At 43.6% G+C, this 27,292-nt stretch overlaps 1 protein-coding gene across 1 annotated transcript in view; it reads right to left on the reverse strand.

Annotated features, from left to right (window-relative positions):
* Window positions 1-494: 494 nt before the first annotated feature.
* SMCHD1 (structural maintenance of chromosomes flexible hinge domain containing 1) overlaps window positions 495-27,292 on the reverse strand; it is a 143,319-nt gene continuing 116,521 nt past the window's right edge. Inside the window, exons 37-48 of the mRNA XM_090039751.1 lie at window positions 20,999-21,151; window positions 18,695-18,821; window positions 18,387-18,506; window positions 17,517-17,602; window positions 16,141-16,263; window positions 14,085-14,275; window positions 12,419-12,528; window positions 11,845-11,915; window positions 9,534-9,705; window positions 2,743-2,901; window positions 1,828-1,942; window positions 495-901 (exon numbers count right to left, since the gene is read on the reverse strand). Coding sequence (XP_089895877.1) covers window positions 805-901; window positions 1,828-1,942; window positions 2,743-2,901; window positions 9,534-9,705; window positions 11,845-11,915; window positions 12,419-12,528; window positions 14,085-14,275; window positions 16,141-16,263; window positions 17,517-17,602; window positions 18,387-18,506; window positions 18,695-18,821; window positions 20,999-21,151 — 1,524 coding nt within the window. The 3' untranslated portion in view covers window positions 495-804. The remainder of the gene's footprint in view (window positions 902-1,827; window positions 1,943-2,742; window positions 2,902-9,533; window positions 9,706-11,844; window positions 11,916-12,418; window positions 12,529-14,084; window positions 14,276-16,140; window positions 16,264-17,516; window positions 17,603-18,386; window positions 18,507-18,694; window positions 18,822-20,998; window positions 21,152-27,292) is intronic.

The raw sequence follows: 27,292 nt of genomic DNA on the forward strand, positions 1-27,292 counted from the left end.
CTCTGGGGCTCTCTTGGAAGCCTAGGGCTAGTCATGGGGGAGGGTCCATGGTGATACAGCAGGGGGTTTGGGGTGTGGTGGCCTGTGCCCAGCAGCCCACCAGGGGTGGCTTCCCCTTTTGGCTTTGCTTAGCAGTCTTCAGCAGCCTAGGGAGCCAGCAGGGCAGGCTGAGAGGCATGGAAGAGCTCCTATTTGCTGGCCTTGGGCAGTGAGAGCCAAATGGCAATGCCCGTTTGGTTCAAATGCTATCTAACTTAGAGCACTTTAAGTAAAACATGATAAAAGCCCATCTGTGACGGGCTTTTTGAATGTCTGTACTTAGCCTTAACAATATTTTGTCTTGGCATTAGTAATTATTTCTGCTATGTAAACAGGGCAGTCCAGGGTGTCCTCTTTCCAAAGAGGGATTCAGACACTTTTTAAATGACAATCACATTTCACCACATTTCTGACCATGTTAATCACAACACCACACTGCACTGGCAACATTCTCTATATTGCAGCAATTTTATTGCAAAGTTTGAAAATATTCATAAATAAAAAAGAGTGTATTTTAAGCTTTTTTCACATTCAGAAACCTAAAAACTCTGAAAAAATTTTAGAAATAAAAGCTAACTATACAAAAATTAGACTACCAATTTTTAAATACTTAGGAAACTGTTGTTGCTACTAACTGAAATACATTTATATCTTCTATCTGTATAAAAATCTTCATATTAATTCATAATACAACATGAATATTTCTTTAAATGAGCTTATTCACATTTTTCAATACACATTTACTTTTCAACAAATGTAACTGGTTTATGCCTTTCTCTTCCGTGGCGTTCCATTAAATTCTGATGTAGAGGTCTGCATTTGCTGCTGCTGCTTCTTTGTAGGAGAGATCCATTCTTCTGCACTAAATAAAAAATGTATAGGGGTTCACATATCAATTCTAGAATAGCTATAAAAGGGACAGAACCTCAGCTAGCATAAATTATCATACTTTATGGAAAGCTATGACAATTTACACTAGCTAAGGTTCATCCTCAAAAGACATTAAATGCACTGCCTGTGAAGTTCCTGGCCTAGACAGACATTCCACTGAGAAGAGTCTAAGATAAAGTCCAGATATTTAGATACCTAAAATGACTAGCTAGTTAAGCCTTGCATTAAGACAAAAAGTAAAAGAATGAAAAGGCTAGTAAACACATGAAAATGTTACCAAAAAGTAAGGCCAAGATGTCTTTTTCCCTGGAAATTTGGATGGCAAAAGAAACACAATATGCCACTCACTTCTCACATATAGTGCAAAGGGACAAACTGAAGTGTGTTCTAATGTGTCAGAGTGGTGGGACAGATGTTGAAACATTACAAAGATCTGCTACCTGTTCTCTATGCTACCAGATCCCATCCCATTACAACTGTTTGGCTCAGCCTGCATAGGAAGGATGCCTCCTTATAGCACATGTGCTCAATGTGAACTAGCAACCTAAGACTGCTGGATGTTGAATTTCAGGTGTGAAGGAGTTGAAGATGCCAGGAAAAGTTGAGGGTTTGGAAGAACATTGTGATGCCAGCCAATTACCTCAGAGGAAAGTGGCACTTGAGCAGTAAAGATTTTCTGTAAAGCTCTCATCACAGTACAAACTTGGCAGGAAGTTTTAACAATCTTAGGAAGTCTCTCTCATGCACACAATCTCTATCTATTTTAATTACTCGTCACTATACACTGAAGTTAAGAGATGTTTTTAAAAATATAGTTTCTTTCCTGGGCAAAAATAAACCCATATTCATTACTAATTTATCTTATGGAAAAATGATGACTATTCAGAACAGACCTACCTATACAACTTTTTTACGATTTCTCTTCTCATTCTTTTGGGAGGAATGGGACTATCTGAAAAATCAAGTGTTGTTGGCTGAAATGATTCAGTGCCTTTATCCGATGGGGTCATACCTTCAAATAAGGATAAACAGGAATGCGTTAAAATGGTTATAACGTCATTCATGAAACGAGGCAAACGTGTTTCAAAATAAGTATAAGTCTTGCTATTTGATACAGACTTGTTGTCTCTTCAATGTGCAGAAGTGATTACATTCAAGGAACACATACCTAAAACAATTACTTACTGCACACTTTACTAGTGGAGTTTATAGATTAGTGGGAATTAAAACTTAGTTTTCAAATACATCATAGAAATATTTTTATATCAACTCAATACATATTTATTACATTTTGAAATGTTACTGTAAAAGAATCAATATAGTATTTTCTTAGTTAGAAAACATGTTATTGTTGCTAGGAAAACACATTAGTTGCTCTCTTTGTTAAGTGATTTGAACAAGCATCTTTTCCCAATGCTGGGAAGCAAAAAAATAAAAATGCATAATTCTTATTAGTGAGATCATAGTCTCATGTTCACAAGTCACTTTAGATAATAAAGGCGTGACCAGTTAAAGACACCCTTTTATGCAATGTGCATCTGGCTTTTCATGAACAACACTGCACCTAAAACAGCTTTTGTACTTTTTTTTGATCTTTAAGAATTAGAAGCTACAATTCAAGATTTTAATTGTAAGCTAAAATAAAAGCCCATGTTGGGAACTGAGTTTTAAACCAATCTTTAGCATATTTTGTCTTTGTGGTTTAATTTTTCTAGTGTTTTTAACATAACTACATCCAGATGTACAGTACTCTACTTTATTAGCAGCTCCCTCTCAGAGACAAGTGGGTGTTAGCAAAAAGTTCTTACGTACCCAGTTTCTGCTCTATTAGCTTGAGATTCTTCTCTTGCTCAGCAAGTTCCTGTTTTTTCTTTTGCATCTCTGGAGTTTTCAGGGACTGTAATTGTGAATCAAGTTCCTTATTTGCACAATTAAGTTTTATCACTGATGTACGGTATTGCTGAAGAAGTTCTAATTAAAGAAACAGAAGATTTCATAAAACACACAAAACAGTAAAATAATGAAGGCTATTTTTCAAAACTCTTAATAAGAGACTGCCAGGCATAATACAACGAAGCCATGAACATAAAGAGTCATTCAAAATTGTTGCAAACCCCCGGGAATTATAATGGTTCAAAGGGTTGCGAGTAGGCTGAAAAAGATCACATCCAACATTCTGAAGTTATTTTTTAACATAACATGTGGTAATTTGAAGTGCTAGTCTACTTTGAAAACGGCACTTTATTTAACTCTTTTGCATTCCAAATCACATTTGTTAACTTTGGTGACAATAAAGGAGCGTCGGTATGGTGTAAGGCAGCACTAGTGGTACTCAGGCTAGTTCTGGTACCTGTTCAGCAGTGCTAATTAATGCAAAGCTGCATGTGAACCAACACAGGAATACTGTGGCTCGTTCTAAAGCTAGGGTGTGCAGAAGTAGCTCAGATATCACTGCATGGTATACAGACCTATCCTGAGGGGTTTTACATCTTTTGAATTCTGTAGTGCTGAAGGAATAAAATGTGAGACTTGAATGACTTGAATCCCAGTCCTGTGGAACAGACTGCTTTGCTAAGTAGTGTTCATCGCTCTAAGCTAGTCTGGCAGCAGGAAGTTTCAGCAGTACCTACCACTGTCAAGCTACCAAAGCACAGGTCTATGCGTGTGCTTCCAGAGCTACATGGTTCTACCACAGCAGCCATACCAGACTGCAGAGCAGTCTGAGAAGGCATCAGCTGCTATACTGATTGTGGAACCAGCTGAAGGCACAGAAATATCTTCATATGCCTTTCAGGGAGCTGTAGGGCAGTGGCAAAAGCCTCTCTCTCCACTCAGCAGAGGTGAAGAAACCCTGCAGCAGAGAGGAGAGCTCTGTTGTCACAGAGTAGGTTTAAGTGTGAACGACCTCAAAGTTTTGCCAAGGGATGGGCTTCACCTGTCCCCCAAAGGTAAGCGTGTGTTTTCTTCCAGGTTGGCGGATCTCCTCCGGCGGGCTTTAAACTAGGCTCGTCGGGGGGAGGGGAAGATGAGGGTGGGGGAGGCTGTGGACCACCAAACCAGGTGGCACCCACAAGGACAGCCCAGCCTGAAGAAAGAGAGCTTTGGGAACGTGAAAGGCAGGGGGTGGACAGCAATACGGCACAGGTAAGGAACGGGAAGGTTAGGGACAAAAAGCCCTTTAGGACTTGGAGCGAGGGGGTAGCAAAAGCACCAGTCACAGGGCTCAAGTGCCTATATACTAATGCTAGGAGCATGGGGAACAAGCAGGATGAACTAGCGCTCCTGGTTGCACTAAACGACTACGACTTAGTGGGGCTGACGGAAACCTGGTGGGATCCATCCCACGACTGGGCGGTACATATTGAGGGCTATAGATTGTACAGAAAGGACAGAGTGAGGAAAAGGGGGGGAGGGGTTGCGCTCTATGTTAAGGAGCAATATACATCAACCCTCATCAAGACAGAATCAAAGGATGAGGAAGTAGAAGGACTGTGGGTTAGGCTACATGGGGGGCAAGGAGAAAAGGATTTGGTGGTAGGGGTCTGCTACAGACCCCCACATCAAGGGGAAGAAATAGATTTGGGGCTCCTGAGGCAACTCTCAGAGACCATAAAAGCTAAAGAGGCGGTGGTCATGGGGGACCTAAACTACCCGGACATCTGCTGGGAGACACAGACAGCAAAGTCCCACCGCTCACGCAGGTTTCTAACCTGTGTACAGGACCTCCACCTGACGCAGGAGGTACATGGTCCCACTAGGGGGAATGCCTTACTGGATCTGGTATTGGCAACGGGGGATGACATAGTAGGGGACCTACACATCGGTAGCCATCTGGGGGACAGTGATCACCTAAAAGTACAATTCAACATAAGGCGTCGAGTGGGTAAGGTAACCAGTAGGGTGAACGTGCTGGACTTTAGGAAAGCTGATTTCAGCAAACTCAGGCGATTAGTGAAGGATGCACTGCAGAGTAGTAGTTTTGAAACGATGGGAGCCCAAGAAGGGTGGCTGTGCCTTAAGGAAGCTATCCTTCAAGCACAAAGCGAGACGATCCCCGTGCGAGGCAAAAGAGGGAAAGGGGCCAGGAGGCTTCCCTGGCTGACCAGAGAAATCCTGGCAGACTAAGGGCCAAAAGGGGAGCACATAAAAAGTGGAAACAGGGAGAGATCACCAAAGAGGAATATACCTCTTCTGCTCGTGCTTGTAGGGAGGCAGTTAGACAGGCCAAAGCTACCATGGAGCTGAGGATGGCAACCCAAGTAAAAGACAATAAGAAATTGTTTTTTAGATATATAGGGAGTAAAAGGAAGGCCCAGGGAGGAATAGGACCCCTGCTAAATGGGCAGAAACAATTGGTGACGGACAGAGGGGACAAGGCTGAACTCCTCAACGAGTTCTTCGCCTCAGTGTTCCTAAGTGAGAGGCATGACAAGTCTCTCACTGGGAGTGTAGGGAGGCAGCAGCAAGGCACCAGACTTCCATGCGTGGACCCTGAGGTGGTGCAGGGTCACTTGGAGGAACTGGATGCCTTTAAGTCGGCAGGCCCGGATGAGCTCCATCCGAGGGTACTGAAGGCACTGGCCGACATCATTGCAGAGCCACTGGCGGGAATATTTGAACGCTCGTGGCGCACGGGTCAAGTCCCGGAGGACTGGAAAAGGGCCAATGTGGTTCCCATTTTCAAGAAGGGGAGGAAGGAGGACCCGGGTAACTATAGGCCAGTCAGTCTCACCTCCATCCTTGGCAAAATCTTTGAGAAAATCATCAAGGCTCACATTTGTGAGAGCCCGGCAGGACAAATTATGCTGAGGGGAAACCAGCACGGGTTCGTGGCAGGTAGATCGTGCCTGACCAATCTAGTCTCTTTTTATGACCAGGTCACAAAACGCCTCGACGCAGGAGGAGGGGTGGATGTCGTATACTTGGACTTCAGGAAGGCCTTTGATATGGTATCCCACCCCATACTGGTGAACAAGTTAAGGGGCTGTGACTTGGATGACTGCACAGTCCGGTGGGTGGAGAATTGGCTGGAGGGTCGCACCCAGAGAGTTGTGGTGGATGGGTCGGTTTCGACCTGGAAGAGTGTGGGCAGTGGGGTCCCGCAGGGCTCGGTGCTTGGACCAATACTCTTTAATGTCTTCATCAGCGACTTGGACGAGGGGGTGAAATGTACTCTGTCCAAGTTTGCAGATGACACTAAGCTATGGGGCGAAGTGGACACGCCGGAGGGCAGGGAACAGCTGCAAGCAGACCTGGACAGGTTAGACAAGTGGGCAGAAAACAACAGAATGCAGTTCAACAAGGAGAAATGCAAAGTGCTGCATCTAGGGAGGAAAAATGTCCAGCACACCTACAGCCTAGGAAATGACCTGCTGGGTGGCACGGAAGTGGAAAGGGATCTTGGAGTCCTAGTAGACTCCAAGATGAACATGAGTCGGCAGTGTGATGAAACCATCAGAAAAGCCAATGGCACTTTATCGTGCATCAGCAGATGCATGACAAATAAGTCCAAGGAGGTGATACTTCCCCTCTATCGGGCGCTGGTCAGACCGCAGCTGGAGTACTGCGTGCAATTCTGGGCGCCGCACTTCAAGAAAGATGCGGATAACCTGGAGAGGGTCCAGAGAAGGGCCACTCGTATGGTTAAGGGCCTGCAGGCCAAGCCCTATGAGGAGAGATTAGAGAAACTGGACCTTTTCAGCCTCCGCAAGAGAAGGTTGAGAGGCGACCTGGTGGCTGCCTATAAGTTCGTCAGGGGGGCACAGAAGGGAATTGGTGATTATTTATTCACCAAGGCGCCCCCGGGGGTTACAAGAAATAATGGCCACAAGCTGGAGGAGAGCAGATTTAGATTAGATATTAGGAGGAACTTCTTCACAGTTCGAGTGGCCAAGCTCTGGAACGGGCTCCCAAGGGAGGTGGTGCTCTCCCCTACCCTGGGGGTATTCAAGAGAAGGTTGGATGTGTATCTAGCTGGGGTAATGTAGGCCCAGCACTCTTTCCTGCTTATGCAGGGGGTCGGACTCGATGATCTATTGAGGTCCCTTCCGACCCTAGCATCTATGAATCTATGAATCTATGAACTGGAGTTCTGCCAGTCAAGTTTTGTAGCATAGAGTAAGCCTAAAGTTCCTTCAGTTGCACCTATGAAAACACAGCAATGACAATAGGGCATTGCTGGTGCAAACAAAGGATTAATCTGACTAATAGAATGCTTACTGCTGTTGATACATCAGATAACTAAATCATGTTTCTTTGGCTAAATCTGAAGAGTTAGTAGTGTAGTACACAGTTATCCAATTCAGAGCCTGCAGGTTCCTGAGCCTGACCACTACTCCCCCGTTGTATCTAGTCTGCTGCTACTCTTTGGCTTCCGCTTCTTGCTCACACAGCCTGTACAGCAAGTGCATGGGGGTGCAGCCCATGGCCACTCAAAAGTTTAACAACTCTGGCTTAGAAGATATATTATTTTAATTTGGTCATACAGCATGTTCAGTGCTGAAATTATTAAGAACGAGCTTTCAAAATGCAAGTTTCAGTGATTTCTTTGAAACACTATAGACCGTTGTTTTCAATATAAAATAGGATACCTGAGCACAGGCAACAAGCAAACCTAAAACCAAGACAAATAAAATGTCCATTGCTGTCAGGACAGACAACAGAAAAGTAATGGAGTGATCAAATGGAGAGTGCAGTTCTCTTTGACCTTCGTTAGAAACAACATGCAACAAGAATACTAAATTTAATGTAGCTGCTTGGTTTTAATTATTGTTCTTTTGCTGCAAATAAAGATAGGATGAAATGGTCTTTGAATTCAGTTACATTAATGTCAGGATTTGGAACTCAGGATTCTCTGTTCCTGTCTGATGAAGCTTTTAAGACCTTATTGGCAAGTCCTAGAACACTACTTCCTGCAAAATTTCTACCTTCTTGAGAAGAAACAGCTAGGCATCTAAGTGGGATGGTTTAAAGATAGGGAATAAAGATGGAGAATACTGCATCTGTACTGGATGTTTGACTGAATGACCTCATAACCAGAAAGCAAGCCCTATTTTTTAATCCAGTTGGGAGCCAAACTTAAGGTTTGCTTCAGATACCAGGAATTAAAACTTGAGAATCACTCATCTAGCTGGGTCCTGAGCAGACTCATCTAGTTTTAGATCCTGAGCTGACAGGACCTCATCCTGCTGTGCCCTGCTCTTTCCACTGTCTGTCCCTCCCAGTCCTTGGTTTATACCTCATGGGCAAGGGCAGCCCCAACACACAGGAAGAGTGGAGAGGGTAAACTGGATTGGAAAACACAGCTCTGTCCAGGCATCTGCCCATCTATCTCCTTGCAGAAGAACATGCTGCTGGAATGGTGTACGGAGGGGAGAGGGCAGCACAGGGGATGCCTGAGGATGGGGAAGGCAGCAGCTTTTAGAAGTGAAGCCACAGGCTCTGCTGGAGTAGCTGGGACAGGTACAGGGTGCCAGAAGGGGAGGAAACCATTTGCCTCCTCACATAAGTGTATCACAAGATCTCTCTATGTCACTCTCACAGCACACTAGTGTGCTGTGGCATGCCCCTTGGCAATCACTAGCTTATACTGTGATACAGAACATTTAGATCAAATATCAAGGAAGACTAAGAGAAAGGGCAAGACTTTTTGATGGTAGGGTTGTCCAACTGATGGCTATAGTGACCTGTGAAGGGTTAATACCCAGCTCCTAGGCTTCCAGCAGTGGGTAGTGTAGTGTGGTCCCTGGCCGCTCAGAAGTTGGACAGCACTGATCTATAGGATGTTTTATGAACAGCAAATCCTGTGCATCTAGGAAGGTTCTTTCTAACCCTGGGATTCTTTGAAATGTCCTTTTTCCTTCACTTTTCCCTCTCCTGAAAGCAAGGACTTAGGAAGCGTACAGTAACCTTGTTTCTGAAAAGTTAAGTAAAACAATTTTACAATATGAATACATATACAAATGAATGTACGACTATTTTAAAAGGATTAAGGAAAATATAAGAAATCAAAAGCTGCAGTATCTTACAATATGCTTGTTTATCATTAAGTTATTAAGCTAAGTTTTCTGAAAAGCAGCATCTAATGATATGAGTAGGTGTAATTATCCAATAAGGAAAGTAACAGTGGCCGGATAAGGATGCCCATAAGATTATCTATTTCAACACCACTGCTTTATGGAACTCAGTGACAGAACTTGATCTGTATGAGATTACAGTATAAGTTTTCCTACCAAGACAGAACTTAAGAAATCAACATTTTCCTAGACTTTGGGATTCAACCAGCTTATTCTCTCAAAGGTAATTTTTTCCATACTTCTCTGTGAACAAGTAGCACCTACAGGCACTCTCTCACTAACACAGCAATAAGAGGGAACGTCTCAGAGTTGTTTTTTGTATTCCTTTTCCTGAAGACAAACCATGATGCATTTTAGAGGCCAAATTTTCAAATACAATTTGAATTCACAAACAAGTAAGTGATTGTATAGGTATTTTCTTTTTTAAAAAGATCTCAACTTTAACCTTATGTTCCACAAAGATGTGTGCAAAGAATATCACTTTAAATATTATTTGATACTGTATTATTAAAATTTTAATCAACCCACCTAGCTGTCCAGAGACAGTATAGTAATGTTTTGGCATGGGTGCACCAAATACCATTCCTCTGAGTTTGTCCATCGGTGGCGCTTTATTTTGAAGGCCTCCGAACTTTCCATTACTGCGGATTCTATCTCCTTCCCTAGTCAGCAATGTTGGGCAATGTGCAATTTTTACAACCTATATAAGTATAAAGTGATACTAAATTAGTAAACCAGTTAAAAAGAATGTAAAGATAGGCATACATTCCAACAAGGTTGACTCTGCACTGAAAAGTAATTCTTCAAAATCACATCATGATACTGCATGGATTATTCCAGCTCAATAAATTATAGGGCAATCATGTTCAATTTAAAAGTAAGACGACCTTTCCTATTACTCTTCCAGTCTTGGAAATTCAGAGACCCAGAAGATCTATGCCCAGCTTTCTCCTTGGTTCTTGGATTGCTACTAGCGAGTAATTCCATAGATTAGAATTTGGTCCTGTAATTGGAAGGCAATCATCATCATCTATGGATAATACATGATCTAGAATAAGAACTGATTTTCCCAACTGTGCTGGCTTTATAGAAATAAAATGCACTCTCTTATAAAGACAAACAGAAGTGACTAAAATTCATTCAAAGTAATTTCTGCTGAGAAGCACTCTTGCACAGCTACCTTTTAAAACAAAGTGGTACTTTAACTGGCAGCTATTTTGATCATTTATTCATGCATACCGAGCCATTCATATTATAAGGCAAAGAAAGAAAGAAATGTTTATAAATATGTAAGTAAATCATATCCTTCAAATTCTATCCAATTTTATGTGGATAGACAAAGAGTTTCTTTTTTCTAGTGCTTGGTTCAATAGCCAAGATCAATTCTAATGCAGGTAACATACTGTACAACCCTGACCCATTCTCTTCACAGACAGACAGAAACCCACACTGCACTGATTCCAAGTTGATAAAACTCTCATTTCAGATCTTGCAGGGTCATACAGTTAAATGGATGCTCTACTTGGGATACCCACTGCAACATGACCCCTTCCTACATATTTCTGGTTATAAAAGACATTAATGAGCCCTGAGGGTTTGATGTATAAACAGTTTAATTCTATTTATGAATACTGAATCAATATGTAAATAGGACAGGAAAAATTCTGAGGTTGAGATACAAAGTGATGAGTGATGGAATTTTCTTAGATGATGGCCCATGCCTGCTGAAACTTGCTTCTATTAAACCTCAGTGAGCTGTTAGAATACAAGTCTACTGAGCTCCAGAGAAATCATCTTTGTGGATCCCAAATTTATGTCACTATGTTCACCAAACCTAAAAAAGAAGAGTGCCTCACAGCCTAGCTTACATTTTACTTTAAATATAGGAGGAAAAAAAAAAAATCACTGAAAAAAATCTAATTAAAAATTCTAACAACAGATTTGCAACAAGTGTATGCTTTTGAAAACATGAAATATGGCTGAGCTTTCCCAAAAGCATCTGGCTGAATTAAAGTGATGCCCCATATGTGAAAGAGCATTACAGGATTTTTGAAGGGTGAGTTATGCTCACAACCAGCAAATCTTTGCACTGCAAGAGCATGGGTTGTACAGTCAAACTGATATACTGGTATTCTCTTTAGCAGAGTCACAACTCTTAACACACACACACACACAAAAACACAAAAGCAACTCTAACACATGCACAAAAAAATAGTCTGTGGATTTTAAGGAGAGAATAAAAGGACCTGGCAGCCACCTTGTGGTCTACTCTAGAATATGTCCAATGACATAAAACAGCTGGAGCTAACAGTTTTGGCAGGCATGCCACATTAACTGTGCACGCTCTCCAAATGCAACCCTGATTCCCTTCCTCTGTCTGATCTCCTGTTCTGCTTTTTGCCCCACACTCCCTGCCTGATCTGCTCTGCCACCTGCTTCCTCCCTTATCTGCTGTTGTGCTGCCTGTCTCCTTCCTGACCTTTTGCGTGCCACACCCAGAGGCTGCCTGTGGCTCTTGTGATGCAGGCTGGTCACCCCTGTCATACTGCAACATCCACATGGTAGCATTTTGTTTAAATAAAGCCCAGATTAGAGAAAATTTCATTGGCACTGATACTGTAGACTAAATGCACCATAAAATGCATTGAGACTTGAACCTGGAAAACATTCATGGGCAGAACCTGAGCTGAAATACATCATCAAAAGTCTAGTGGCATACATGCATCTATGAAAGTTTAAACCAGACATGAATCCATCACTGTTTCCAAGCATACTAAACCTGCAACATAATAGGATTTTATTCAAATAAATATATAACAACTGAAACTACACTACATACCTCTTTTCTGTAATGATTGGCAGCATCCAAATTGTCTATTATGATGGTGTCTCCTAACAACATCCCGAACACTGTAAATTTAATGAATTTGTAAATGATAAAAATTCTCAGCAACAAAAAATGCTAAACTATCCACATGAGCTCTGGGGCCCAGATGTCGCAACTGGCAAATGATTTTACAAAGTAGTACTTTGGAACTGGAAAATATTAATTTAATTTATTTCACAACTGATTCCAGTTTACTGGCATTTGGTTGTATGTCTAAAATAATGAGGTATTTAAACACTCCCCCAATTATATTGTAAAGATAAGAGAATAAATATCAAAAACAGACTGGTGATGGTGCTCACTGGGAACATTCACAACAGTTGCTTTCAAAAAAATTAACCTGAGTGTCATACTCTTACTACCCAAACATTATCTGTTGGAATCACTTAGTCAAAAATGCAAATTTAAGAAGAGTTTAGCTGAATTCCCTGAACATATAACATGTACAAACTGATAAAAATAAGAAACTATTCATTCTCCTCTATTTATAAATTAAGATACTAACACTTTTTAAAATGTCATTTACCTATCTGACAGTGTTCTATATTATCTGGAAATGTTAACAAATCTCTGGCAAATACAGGTTTTCCAATCGGTTTGAAGCAATCTTTCCCATTCCGAAAGTGAGGTAAAGGCCTGATTAAAGAAAGCAAACATGACAAATTACACTTTAAGGTAATGGTGAAAGAAAATAGTCTAATCAGAAACAAAAATATGCCTGATGCACATTTTAAAACTTTAATACACCGAGCTCAAAGTCACCAACATGTAATTAAACTTCAAAATGTATTAAACACTTTCAGGAAATTATGATTCGGTGTTCTATTAATTCACATATCTGAATTAAAGATTTTTTTTTGGGCCTAGGTTTGATGCACTGTTTTTGTAAGAGCTGAGACTCTTGACATTTTAATACATGGGGAGAAGTAACCAGTGACATGAATATAGGTTAGGAGGTGACATCCTGGCCAGCATGATGGCTGAAAGGGACCTCAGGGTTATGGCTGATCACAGGATGTACATGAGCCACCAGTGCAACACTGTAGTCAGAGCTAATAGCATACTGGGATGCATTAGCCAATGCATCATGAGGAGGGCTAAGGAAGAAATACTTCCTCTCTACTCAGCACTGGAGAGACCCCAGCTGGAGTACTGTGCCCAGTTCTGAGCACTGAACTTCAAAAAAGATGTGGAGAATCTTGAAAGGGTCCAGAGAAGGGCCACAAGAATAATTAAGGTCCTGGAGAACAAGCCTTATGAGAAAAGACTAGGGGATCTGGGGAAGAGATGACTGAGGGGGGACTTGATGGCTGTCTATTAGTAAAGGGTGAATATTGGGAGCTGGGAGAAAAACTGTTCATTAGGGAACCCCAGGGGAAGACAAGGATCAATAGCCATAAATTGTTAGAGGATGGTTTCAGGTTGGATGCAAGGAAGAACTTATTTATGGTAAGGGTGACCAGAATCTGGAACAGACTTCCCAAGGAGGTGGTGCAGTCCCCAACCTTGGAAGTCTTCAAAAGGAGACTGGACAGACACCTTGCTGGTATCATTTGATCTCAGCAGTATTCTTGCCCAGAGGGGTTGGACTCAGTCTTCTGAAGTCCCTCCCAGCCCTTAATTTCTATGGCTTTCTATGATTCTATGAATAAATTAAAAGGCAATTATACATTCAAATAAACTGTTCATCAGACAAATCCTCTTTTGGAATATGAGTGAAAACTGAAAATCTACATCATGCCTCTTCCTTTGAGAAAATGGATAATTTATTATAGTTGAATTACAATTTAATTTTAAGGATTATGAAAAAAATGTTATAATTTAGTCTCAAAGCATTAAGTATTAATAAAAATATCCCAAACACCAGTTCTATATATTGTAACTTTTTTCAAAAAATAGTTTTTAGACTGTAAAAGCAATAGATAATAGAGTATGAGTGAAGGAAAGAAGCTTAGTACTATCACCTGTCTTCTGAGACAAACTTCTGAAATACAGAACAACGCAAAGTTAAATTTACAGAACAAAGATTTTATTTAACACTTCAAACTACATTGCCGCCAATAAACATATTATCAGAAGACATTTTATAGTGAGAAGCCTATGTGAATGTAAAGTTTAAACAATATTAGGAAAAAAGGGAAATCAAGAACAGGTTTGCTAGGAAGACAAGAAGTACAAATCTTTTTTAATACCTGTTCCAATCAGGGAGAGTCTTCTTAAATATAGAATCAAGAGGCAGCACTTGCTGTCGACCTTGGGTTTCATCAAAGATACGACGAGCAGCTTCAGTAGTCAGGGTGACTACACAGTCCATGTCACTTGCCAAATGCCAAGAGATGACTTTTGCTGCTTCGTTATCCTCAATTTGTGCTAAATGTGCAATCTACACCACAAAGGTAAAAATAATAAAAAAAATTATTTCACTTTTCCCAGTTAAATCAACCATAGCATACAGGCTAGGTACAAAAGTTCAAAAAGCCCGAGGCGGAATCGATCCAAGTTACATGGCTTTCTGTAAGCAGTGTATGCTAGATTGGTAGTGAACAGAACATGCATTCACCCTTTGATAGGAGATGCAAATCTTAGACTGGGTTCCGCCATTTTTAAACTAGTCTGTGTGTGCCAAACTTCTGTTCTGTCATGGGTAGACTGGTTTCCGATCACTTATACTGATAAAAGCATAACGTCTGTCTATAATGTAAGTCATAGAGAAGTAGGGTCGGGAAAGACCTCCAGAGATCATCTAGTTCAAACCCCTACCCGAAACAGGATCATTCCTTATCTAAACCCGTGGTTCTCAACCTTTTTTGTACCAGGACCCATTTTTAAACATTGATGGCCAGTTCTGACCCAGTGCCCCTCACTCTCTACCTGTTCCCCATCCCCATCCCCTAGCCCCTGAGTGTGGGGGACAGGGTGTAGGTGTATGGGGCAGAAGTGTGAGGTATGGGGGCCCCTTTGTAGGCTGGAAGTCTGCCAGTCTGCAAGTGAAAAATCTACAGTTTCCCACGTTTTTCTCCTTTAAAGGAAAAACCCATTTTTAAAAAGTTTCTTGATCCATTTTTAAAGTTTGTTTCCAACCCTTTCACATATTCTTGTGATCCACTTTTGGGCCACAACCCATGGGGTAAGAAACACTGATCTAAACCATCCTACACAATCCGATCTAAACTCTATATAAGAATATCATCCACCCTGACACAACACAGATCTAACACCCTTAACCAGTCACTGGTAAAACAAAGGAACCATGGCAGTCAATATCCTGCTTCTATGAAATGTTTTCAAGACATTTAAGAGATCCTGGGTAGAGGGCCACATCCCCTGCCGATAGAGGAAGGCAAACATACCCACAGTCCATACCTATCTGACCATGGGGTAAAATTCCTTTCTGTCCCCAAAAACAGCCATTGGTCAGACCCTGAGTGGAGGGGCAAGTCCCTCTAACCAGGAACATCCAGCTTTGGTCCCAGGACGAGCACTGGAACACCCCAGTCAAAATACCCAGCCTTGGCTGTTGCCAATACCCAATGTCTCTGAGGAAGGCTTAAAAACACCCTAACACATGTAGCAGAAGGGTCAGGGAAAGGAGGGGAGGGGGAAGAAGGGAGAGGATAAGTGGCAAAGCTCACAAGCCTGGGAAATACCTATAGTAGGACACACAGGGCAGATCATTCCCAACCAGTGGCTGTCCAATCTCTTCTTGAACACCTCCAGTGATGGAGAGTCCACAACTACCCTAAATACTTTATGCCACTGCCTCACTATTCTAACAGTGAAGAAGTTTTTATGGACATCCAAGCTAAACTTATTTTGCTACAAGTTCAAACTACTAGTCTGCACCCTCCTCTCTACAGCACAAGAAAAGGTGCTTTCCTTTTTTTTTTTGTGGCAACGTTTCCAGTATTTGAAGACTGCTATCATGCCCCATTGTGAGCGCCTTTTCCACAAGCTGAAAATGCTTAGCTCCTTTAGCCTCTCATAGTTTCATAGTGTATGACTTGTATGCCTTGCTTTCCAAGCCCTTTACCATCTATATTGCCCACCTTCGTTGCTCTGCCCCCTTGCAACCATTAGTCTCTAGTGCCCATATTCCAGCCCTATCTGACAATTCTGAAAGTATTTTTGTTTGGATATTTGTTTAAAATCTTGTTCATCAAGCAGCTTGAAGCAGGTTCTCTGCAGTCATGGCTGTCAATACTCTCTGATGCATGGAACTGTACTGCAAAGTATTTTGGAGAAACTTACTTTCCCTAAAATATCTTGATTGCCTTTGGAATAGTTTGGGAGGGTACATGTTCTCCTAGGTTGCTTCATTACTGCTTCCTGCTCCAATGTCTTTTGTTTTATGAGAGAATCAACATGCTGCAGCTGTAAAATTAAAACAAAAAAAAAGTTAACAAATGCATAACATTGGCTCAGTTTAGAGATTTTATTTAGTTCTACAGATTCTACAGTACTACTAAAGCATTCAACAATCTGGATCAGTGTGGTCCCAGATGAAAACAAATAAGATAGTTCACAAATGTGCTTATGATCCCTTCATTGAAGTAATTCAGCTAATTATAGGACGTTCTGCCAGACTAGCTGATTGCGTCATGAGAATCTGAAGGTGCCTGTCTAGAATGAAGAAAGCTAAGGAGCCAGCAGGAAGGACTGTAGTTGTACAGAAAAAACAAATTTTGGAAGCTTAATATGCATATGGTTTAAAACAGGGGTTTCACACATGTAGCAGAACTGCTTGATCTGTCATATCAGGACTCAAGTGGGCCAGGGAGCTTGGAAGTGTGGCCAGCAGTGGGTGTGACAAGCTGCAGAATCCAGGACCTGTGGGCCCTGCTGGACACCGCCACTGACAGCAGGTGCTGTTTCCACCACAGCAGGTGGCTGCCACAGAGGCTACTACTGCCACCATGCCATGATGGACTGGCTCAGGGCACAACATGAGTTTGACACCCTGATCTAAAAAGTTCAGCAAATATAGGAAAAGTTATGGGTCCAGACTGTTGAATGCACAGTTGCAGAAACAACTGATTTTACTGATTTGTCGTGAAGGGCTATATAGGTATTGATATGAAGTAATATCCTGGGTGTTCATCTTTCTCTTTAATGGTTTACATAATAACCTTTTAAATTTAATTTAAGATCTCTCAAATTTTGTTACAATGTAACCAGTACTACTGTTGCATCTTAAATTATTAGTCTGAGTTGAGCCTTGGTCAGTAACATGCAAAATATATAATCATCTGACAGCAGTTTGACAGGCCCACACCAGAAGAGGTCTGGCGGTAGAAGTTCTTTGGATAGCAATAAATAGCCATGTCAAAGTTGGCCATCCTGTAAGGCAAGAAGCTATATGGGCAGAAACTGACCTATATTTCCATCCTTCAAGGAAGGTTTGAAACATATTAACATGACAATGAAATAGTCTGCTATTCTTCAACAGACATGCTTTGGTACTACTTCATGTAAGTGTGCTAACTGGTTTAGAAACTAAGTATCTGGGGAAGGCATGGTCAGAAGGGGAAACAAGAAATAAACAAAATTGATGCAAAATACTGAGATTTAGTTTTATTTGCAAATTGATAAACATGTGGCTCTGTGAAAAAATGACAAAGTCATACCATGCTTGTCGGTGGTATGCTGATTTGATGTTTTTTCAGCTCATTCTTCAGATGAGTTTCTCTCGTTTCAGCTTCTTTGGCCTGACCTTTAACAATGTAATAAATCAACAGTTATTCAGACAGGTAGTGCTGAAATTAAATAGAAAAATTAGCTACATTAGGAGCGATCAGTCTGATGGCCAGAGATATGGGACTTGTATTTCCCTTCTAGTATGGACTTGTGGCACCACAGATCTGTCCAGACTGTAAGCATTTCTTTTTCTTCAAATGGATATATATATCCCATTCATATTAAAACAACTTGGAAAACAAGGTAGTTTGGCAGTGGGGGAATAGTGTCAGCATCAACTACTGCTCCCCAGATGCCAAATTTGTGGGCCCAGGGGAGCTCTGTGGGTCAGAAAACATGGCCACAAAACTGGATCGTGATACATAGGATCAAACAAAAGTGCTGAACTACACCCATGGAACAATCCTGTGTGCGATCCAGGCTGCAGACTGACCCCATACTACTGGATCCAGCCAATGGGTGCCATTGTTCTATACCACTTGTAATGAAATAGAAACGTTCATTTTCACTCCTGTGAAAAACAGGTTGCTGGCTGAAGTGCTTAACTTTAGGCATGCTCTTTTGATAATTCTGGCTTAAGAAATTTTGCCTCAAATCAACAGAATGGCTAAATGTTTTATATATAAAACTGCTCTAATAACCAGATGTTTCTCTCCTGGTAGAAATTATATTCCCTACAACAAAAATGAACTGTTTAATTTGTTTAATTTTTCATTGTTGATATTTATTGTCTTTTTTCTATCAAAATCATAATAAAAACATTTTATGCCTAAGTTATTTATGTAAGTGAAATGACTTACATTTCATTTCAGTAACAAGCTGGTTGCTGGTTTCAAATAAACTTCTGTATGCAAGTATCGATTGAGATAGCTGGTCTCTCTCTCTTGTAAGTGTTGCCATTTGCTGCTGCTTCTTAAAATCTAAATAAAAAAGTAATTTTGTTAAACCCAGTAACATCTAAATACTATCAACTTATACATTAAAACGTTACCAAACGTGATGGGTAGGATTATTAAAAGACCATTCTGGATTTTTTTGTTTTAAAAATGGAAATAGATCTTTAAGTTTGAAGGAACAACATAAAGACTTTTAAGTTACTCATACTCACTATTGTAAAACATAAAGGACAGACGATACGGTTCCAAAGGTTTTTCCAAACCTGGCACGTCTGGTTCAAATGCAAGAATATATTCAGTGCTATCTCTTCCTGGGCTATTTTCTGCCAACACTAGATTCTATGGGGGAAAAATATATATTAGATTACATCATTATACACATATCCCCAGTGTCAAAGAAAATTTAGAAATATTTTTAGATTCAGTTTTACAAGCTCAACCAAGTTGTATTTATGAAACATGGGTATATTCTTAAATATTGGCTTTGAAATTTCAGTAATGTAATGTTATTCAACTTTTAAAAAATACTTAATAAAAGTTTATTAAACTTACAATATAAGTTTAAGAACTGAAGTACCAGTGTAACCTTTTAACATAGTGTTGTAATTTTTAATATGTACCATTTGTGAGAAGAAAAATTCTGAAAAATTATAGTTTGAATTTTCCCACAAATAAGACTGGCTTAGAAGTATCGGAATATCTGTGTATCATTTGAAAACAATATAAACAAAATAATTAAGCACAAGATCAAATGTATGAACAGAGATGACAAAAACACTCAACTCCCAGTGCTGAGTTAAAGTTACTGCTGTTACCATGGAAGTAGACAATATTTCCCATGTGAATGAACATGGTTTTCTGACAGGTACATAAATCATTTAAAAATTAAAAGCCATTTTCTCCAAATTGAAAAATCAACCATTTTCCAAGTACTATTATATTTTAAGAATGTCCAATTCAGTCATAATTTCTAAACTAAAATCAGTATAAGTAAGCCTTAAAGGAATTGTACATAGACTCTTTTCCAGTCTTAATGAGTCATGATCACAATACAAGTCATGATTATTCTACTGCTAACACGTATAAGATTTCCATACAAGAAAAATCAGACCCACCATTCCATTTATAACCACTGTTAGAACCCCACATTTCTTCAAGAACACTTTTAATATTGATGAATTTCAAATGATTGATAGACATGTGATTATGACTTTCATGAAATAATATTTCTGGAACACTCCTCAAACATAAAAGTATCGCTAAATTTCTTCTGCAGAGTTTTAAATGCATGTATAGCTAATTCATTTCTCAACTAATAATTCATATATAGTATATAATAGTCACAGCTCCAATTCAATTAAATTCAATTCAATAGGTCTATTCACATACATGAAGTTACATACCGCCGTGAGCTCTCAGCTGTTATATCCAGGGGAGTTCTGCTGATTACTTAAACTACTGAAAGGGGAAGGATATAGGAGTCACTAGAACAGGTCGTTAATGAAGTATGTAACAAACCTGCTCAGTAGATGAAGGTGGGGGTGGGAAGGGAACTGGGGAGGGGAACAGGAGCCACTGTCAAAAGCAGTCACATCTCATGAGGAGTGTGAAAATAGCAGGAGGAAGGAAATACAGGGATGTGTAAATGGAACAGAAAACGAGACAAGTGTAAGATGTCAGTTTTGCTTCTGAGGCACGAAAACTAGGCATGGGCATGGCAAATTTGCTCTTAAAGGCCAGCTGCTGGAGCTCAGAGACAGAAAGGGCACATCTACACTTGCATTAAATGTGCCTTTCCTAAGGTGCATTAAATTTAGTACCTCCAATGTGAGGTACTAAATAAATGCGCATTAGGTTGCCCTGATGCACAGTACCAAAAGCGCATGTTTTTAAAGTGATACTTAATGCGCAGTAGCCAATTTTACTGCACACTAGTGTAACTGTATTTTTTTTAATGCTTTAATGCACAGTAAAATAGGCTACTATTTCTGCTGTCATGCTAGCACTATGACCTATCAAGCCAAATACTTTGTATTACTATATGCTTGTGCTCTCTCACACTTCCCTATTTGTAGTCTTACAGACTGTAACTTATTTTTACTCCATCTTTGTACTGGCCCTTGTTCAGTAGGATCCTAGATGCTTTGGTAATACAAACAGAAAAAAATACTGCTCAGAACAAAAACAATTATAAGTCTGAGGTGATAATACATTTAAGTGTATGATCCATTCACAAATTCCATTGCCATGTTTCAAGGAGAATCCAATAACTTTTCCAAACCCACAAAAAGATGACATTAATGGCCTGAGATGCAGATCAGCTGATGATTAGTCAGATGATTTAACAGTACTTTCAGGCTTTAAATTCTATAGCAAAGAAGTTCCATTCAAAACTAAAGATCTTATTAACATCAGAGAAAAGTTATTATATTACTTTATATAAATTATAAATATACATACTTCATATTTATATTCTATCACCTATAAAACCATTTTTCTGTGATTAGTATACTTACTACAATTTCAGCAGATCCATAATGAAATGGAAATTCTACTGTACTAACTTTCCCTTGAAACAGAGGGATCTCTGTATCATCTTCATTAGGACACTCAATTTTAGCTATTATCTTGCCAACCAAATAGTCTCCTGTACGATTGTTGTATTCATCCTTAATTAAAAAGAAAAAAAAAATTTGTGTAGCTCATGATAAAAATTGCACTAAACAATGCTAAATATTATGACAGACATCACTAGATGGCACTGTTACACACAGTCTTTTCTTAGCATCTAAGCAAATGGTGAGGATTGTAAAGGTGCACTATGGCATGAGTTTTGTTATGTAAAGTTCTAGGTTGATGCAGCAGTCCCTGGAGAGACAGGTGTACAAACAGCAGTTCCCTCTCTATCCTATTTTCCAATTAGCATCAATCTTTGAGAAAGCTTTTCTTTGAACAAGGGACTGGTACTGGGCTTGTACTGGCACAGCCGGAGGTGAGCGGGCTCGTGGTGGGAAGGGGTTAACTCCTCACTTGCTGGGAGGAGGCCCCTGCCCAGGCCCCTACTTGGCCCAGCCCCCCAGGGAGCCCCGCCACCGGAGCCGCGCGAACAGGCTGCGCAAGCAGGCGCTCGAGTTAGCGCGGAGTTCGCGCAGGGGAGGGCGTGGGAGGGCACGAGACTCTGCCTGCGACCCCCCAGCCATAGCCAGCCCCAGCTGTAGCCAGCCTATCAGAGGCATGACACAGATGGGCACGCGCCGCACCCCTCGGGTCCTCTCGGGCTCTGCGGCCCCTCCACTGGGCGCCTCAGCGACGGCCACCCAGACGGAGCCCATGGTCCCGGGCTCCACGCAGACGGAGCCCCTGGCTCTTGGCTGCAGGGGCTGCCTGTCCCTTTTTCAGGCTCTGGGGCCCGGGAGCATGGCCACCTCCCCTTGCGGGGTCTGCTCCCTACTGGGGTCTCTGGCGGGCCAGCTGGAGGAGCTCCAGGCCACAGTCCAGAGACTGCGTGCCATCAGGGACTGTGAGCAGGAGACAGACTCCTACTGCCAGGCCCTTCTCCCCTGGGAGCCACAGGGGAGAGCTCCGTCTCCCTCCGCGACTAAGGAGGACTCTGGGACCTCCCGCTCTGCCCAGTCAGGGGCATGGACCAAGGTGGTCAAGGGCCCCAAGGCCCGCCGCACCAAGGCCCCTGCCCCGCCAGAGCTTAGCAACAGGTTCGCACCTCTTGTAGCCGCCGGAAGAGCCTGCTCAGTTGCCAGCTCCCGCAGGCAACCCAGGCTCGACCGCAGCTACTGCCCCCGCTCTCCCCAAGACAAAGCGAAAGGTGTTTGTTGCGGGAGACTCCATCCTGCGGGGCACTGAGGGGGCAATCTGCCGCCCTGACCCCTTAGCCCGGGAAGTCTGCTGCTTCCCAGGGGCCCGCATCCGAGACATTGCAGAGAGGATCCCGCAGCTCCTCCAGCCCACAGACCACTACCCCATGCTCCTTATTCATGTGGGCACCAATGACACAGCTCGGAGCACCCCCAGCCAGGTCATGAGGCGCTACAGGGAGTTGGGAGCGGGGCTTAGGGGTCTGGGAGCTCAGGTGGTGTTTTCGTCGATCCTCCTAGTCTCGGGCTATGGGCTGAGGAGGGAGAGGAGGATCCATGCAGTGAACCAAAGACTGCGGCGCTGGTGTTATCAGGAAGGCTTTGGCTTCCATGACCACAGCCCGCTCTTTGGAGAGAAAGGCAGTGAGCTGCTGGGAAGAGATGGCCTCCACCTCTCTCCCCTGGGGAGGAGGCTCTTCTCAGCCAGGCTGGCTGACCTGCTCCACCAGGCTTTAAACTAAGCCCCCTGGGGGATGGGGGGATTACTGCCCCTGCTGGCCCGCTGAACGGCCCTTGCAAAAAGCCAGCGGACCAAGGCACTTAAGGGGGCACTTAAGGGAGCCCACCCCTGCCCCAGCCCTGGCACAATCTGTGGGCAAGGCAAGAGCCCCTAAGGGCACACTTGCCTGCCTGCACACTAATGCCAGGAGCCTGGGCAACAAGCAGGACGAGCTCGTCCTCCTGCTCAGTGCAAAGAAATATGATGTCATTGGGATAACGGAGACCTGGTGGGACTCCACCCATTACTGGACCACGGGGATAGAGGGCTATACCCTATACAGGAGGGATCGTGTTGACAAAAGGGGCGGGGGTGTAGCTCTCTATGTGAAGGAAAGCTACATGTCCCTGCAAGCTGATGTTGGCGACCGGCATGGACAGCTAGAGACCCTCTGGGTAAAAATTCATGGGGAATTTGGCACAGGGGACACAACGGTGGGAGTCTACTACAGACCTCCCATTCAAAGTCCTGAGCTTGACCAAGAGTTCGCCCGGGAACTGACTGAGGCCGCTTGCTCCAGGACCTTGGTTGTCATGGACATCTCCTGGGAAGATCACTCAGCTAAATCTGAGCAGCCGCAATGCTTTCTCTCGTGCGTGGATGACCTCTACCTGACTCAAGAAGACTATGGGCCAACGAGAGGCAAAGCGCTGCTTGACTTGGTACTGGCTACGGGGGACTACCTAATCGGCGACCTAGTGATTGATGGGAAGTTGGGTGACAGCGACCACGAGCTGATCACCTTCACCATCCGCCGTAAAGCTGGCAAGTCAGTCAGCAACACAGAAGTCCTTGACTTCAGAAAAGCCGACTTTGACAAGCTCAAGAGGCTAGTCGGTCAGGCCCTCAGGGACCACGACCCCAGGGAGATGGGAGTTCAAGAAGAGTGGTTGCTTCTCAAGGAAGCGATCCTCAGTGTACAAGCTAAATCTATTCCAACATGGAGGAAAGGCAGCAAGAAGGCACAGCAGCCCCCCTGGCTCTCCAGAGACCTACCGGACCTACTGTGGCTAAAAAGGAAAGCCTACAAAGGATGGAGGACGGGATTCACCTCCAAGGAGGATTACTCCGCGCTGGTCCGGTCCTGCAGGGAGCAAACCAGGAAAGCCAAGGCTGCAACTGAACTCCAACTAGCTTCAGGCATCAAGGACAACAAAAAGTCCTTTTTCAGATATGTGGGGAGCCAGAGGAAAAGCAAGGGCAATGTTGGACCCCTGCTAAACCAGATGGGGCAACTGACAACTGCCGCCCAGGAAAAAGCCAACCTATTAAATAGGTACTTTGCGTCAGTCTTTCATCAGTCACACGGGATGCCCATGCCTGCTATGGGACAGGGAAATCTGGGTGAGGGGGATCCCCTACCCTCCATCAATGCTGACCTTGTGAAGGAACAGCTTGAGAAGCTGGATACCTTCAAGTCAGCCGGCCCTGACAATCTGCACCCCAGGGTACTCAAGGAGCTGGCAAGCGTCATAGTCCAGCCCCTGGCACGGATCTTTGAAAACTCCTGGCGCTCTGGTGTAGTTCCCGAAGACTGGAAGAAGGCCAATGTGGTGCTGATCTTCAAGAAAGGGAGGAGAGTGGATCCGGCTAACTACAGGCCCATTAGCCTGACTTCTATCCTGGGGAAGATCTTAGAAAAGTTTATTAAGGAGGCCATCCTTGAGGGACTGGCCCAGGATAACATTCTAAGGGACAGCCAGCACGGGTTTGTTGCGGGTAGGTCTTGTTTGACCAATCTCATTTCCTTCTATGACCAGGTGACCTATCACCTGGACAAGGGAGAAGAGATTGATGTCATATATCTTGACTTCAAAAAAGCTTTTGATCTGGTATCCCATGATCACCTCTTGGCCAAACTGCCCAGTTGTGGCCTTGGCTCCACCACGATCTGCTGGCTGGGAAATTGGCTTTGTGGTTGGACCCAGAGGGTTGTGATTGATGGCAGTCACTCATCATGGTGCCCTGTGACCAGTGGGGTCCCTCAAGGCTCTGTCCTGGGACCCATACTGTTCAACATCTTCATTAACGATGTGGACATTGGAGTCAGGAGTGGACTGGCCAAGTTCGCCGATGACACCAAACTTTGGGGCAAAGCATCCACACCAGAAGATAGGCGGGTGATCCAGGCTGACCTGGACAAGCTCAGCAAATGGGCAGACGAGAACCTCATGGTGTTTAACACCGAAAAATGCAAGGTTCTCCACCTTGGGAGGAAAAACCTGCAGCACCCTTATAGGCTCGGCAGTGCTACGTTGGTTAGCACTACAGAAGAAAAAGACTTGGGGGTCATCACTGACCACAAGATGAACATGAGCCTGCAATGCGATGCTGCGGCTAGTAAAGCGACCAAAATGCTGGCGTGCATCCATAGATGCTTCTCGAGCAAATCCCGGGACGTCATTCTCCCCTTGTACTTGGCCTTGGTGAGGCCGCAGCTGGAGTACTGCGTCCAGTTTTGGGCTCCACAATTCAAAAAGGATGTGGAGAAGCTTGAGAGAGTCCAGAGGAGAGCCACGCGCATGATCAGAGGTTAGGAAAACAGATCTTACGATGACAGGCTGAGAGCCACGGGACTCTTTAGCCTGGAAAAGCGCAGGCTCAGGGGTGATCTGATGGCCACCTGTAAGTTTATCAGGGGTGACCACCAGGATCTGGGGGAACGTCTGTTCACCAGAGCGCCCCAAGGGATGACGAGGTCGAACGGTCACAAACTCCTGCAAGACCGTTTCAGGCTGGACATAAGGAAGAATTTCTTTACTGTCCGAGCCCCCAAGGTCTGGAACAGCCTGCCAGCGGAGGTGGTTCAAGCACCTACATTGAACACCTTCAAGAGTAAATTGGATGCTTATCTTGCTGCGATCCTATGACCCCAGCTGACTTCCTGCCCTTTGGGCAGTGGGCTGGACTCGATGATCTCCCGAGGTCCCTTCCAGCCCTAATGTCTATGAAATCTATGAACCTGTGACAGGATTGCCTACATGTTGTTTAACCACTCAGTTCCAGGACTGTCATGTGGAAGTAAAACAAATTACACCAGTAATATATTCAGATCCTATGCCACCAAGTTCCTCTCTTTTGTGAAGCCAATTTGCAAGGCCATGGAACAAGGCCAACATTGCTTGAAAAGGACACTAATGATGCAAGATGAAGAATTACATAGCCAATTCTTTGCTTGCAGAAGTGTTCCATCGATGCCCTGGCGTGTTCTGCCGCTCCCCCATGTTTTTCTGCTGGGGTGAGTTCTAATAGTTAGCACTGTAGATTTTTAACAGTGGCTGAATATCACAGTAACATCAGAAATCGATTCAGTAGCAAAGAATTAAAAATGTTTCATAGTTTCATAGTAGCTAGAGTCGGAAGGGACCTAGGCAGATCATCTAGTCCGACCCCCTGCCCTGGCAGGAAAGAGCACCGTGCAAGGTGCTCATCTAACTTCCTTTTAAAAATCCCCAGGCTAGGAGCCTGCACCACTTCCCCTGGAAGCTGGTTCCAGGCCCTAGCTGCCCTGACTGTGAAGTAGCGCCTCCTAATATCTAATCTAAACTTACCCTCCGCCAGCTTGTGACCGTTGTTCCTGGTCACTCCTGGCAGCGCACGGGGGAACAGGGACTCCCCAATACCTGCTGATCCCCCCTGACCAGTTTGTAGCAGGCCACAAGGTCCCCCCTTAACCTTCTCTTGTGGAGGCTGAACAGGTTCAGGTCCCGTAGCCTCTCCTCATAAGGCCTGCCCTGCTGACCCCTGATCATACGAGTGGCCCTCCTCTGAACTCTTTCCATATCGTCCACGTTCCTCTTGAAGTGTGGCGCCCAGAACTGGACACAGTACTCCAGCTGCGGCCTGACCAGTACCGCATAGAGGGGGAGGATCACCTCCCTGGACCTGCTCGAGATGCATCTGTGGATGCATGACAGGGTACGGCCGGCCTTCTTGACTGCCTCCCCACACTGCCGGCCCATGTTCATCGTGGAGTCAATGACGACTCCAAGATCCTTTTCCGTCTCCGTGCTGGCAAGAGGGGAGTTCCTCAACCTGTAAGTGTGGTGCCGGTTCTTCCTCCCCATGTGCAACACCTTGCACTTATCAGTGTTAAACCCCATCCTATTCTCATCCGCCCACCGTTGCAACCTGTCAAGGTCAGCTTGTAGCCTATTGCACCCTTCTAGTGCACCCACATCCCCCCACATCTTAGTGTCATCAGCAAACTTGAACAGGGTGCTTTCTACCCCCTCATCCAAGTCACTGATGAAGATGTTGAACAGCGCGGGCCCGAGGACCGAGCCCTGCGGAACCCCACTGCCCACGTCCTTCCAGGTCGAGAAGAACCCATCCACTACCACCCTCTGGGTGCGGCCCTCCAACCAGTTGGCGACCCATTTGACTGTGTGGGCATCGACACCAGTCTCCCAGCTTTTTGATGAGGACAGGGCGAGAGA

This window comes from Crocodylus siamensis, chromosome 3 (genome assembly GCF_052110815.1).
Source record: "Crocodylus siamensis isolate JL-2025a chromosome 3, ASM5211081v1, whole genome shotgun sequence".
Lineage (NCBI taxonomy): Eukaryota > Metazoa > Chordata > Crocodylia > Crocodylidae > Crocodylus > Crocodylus siamensis.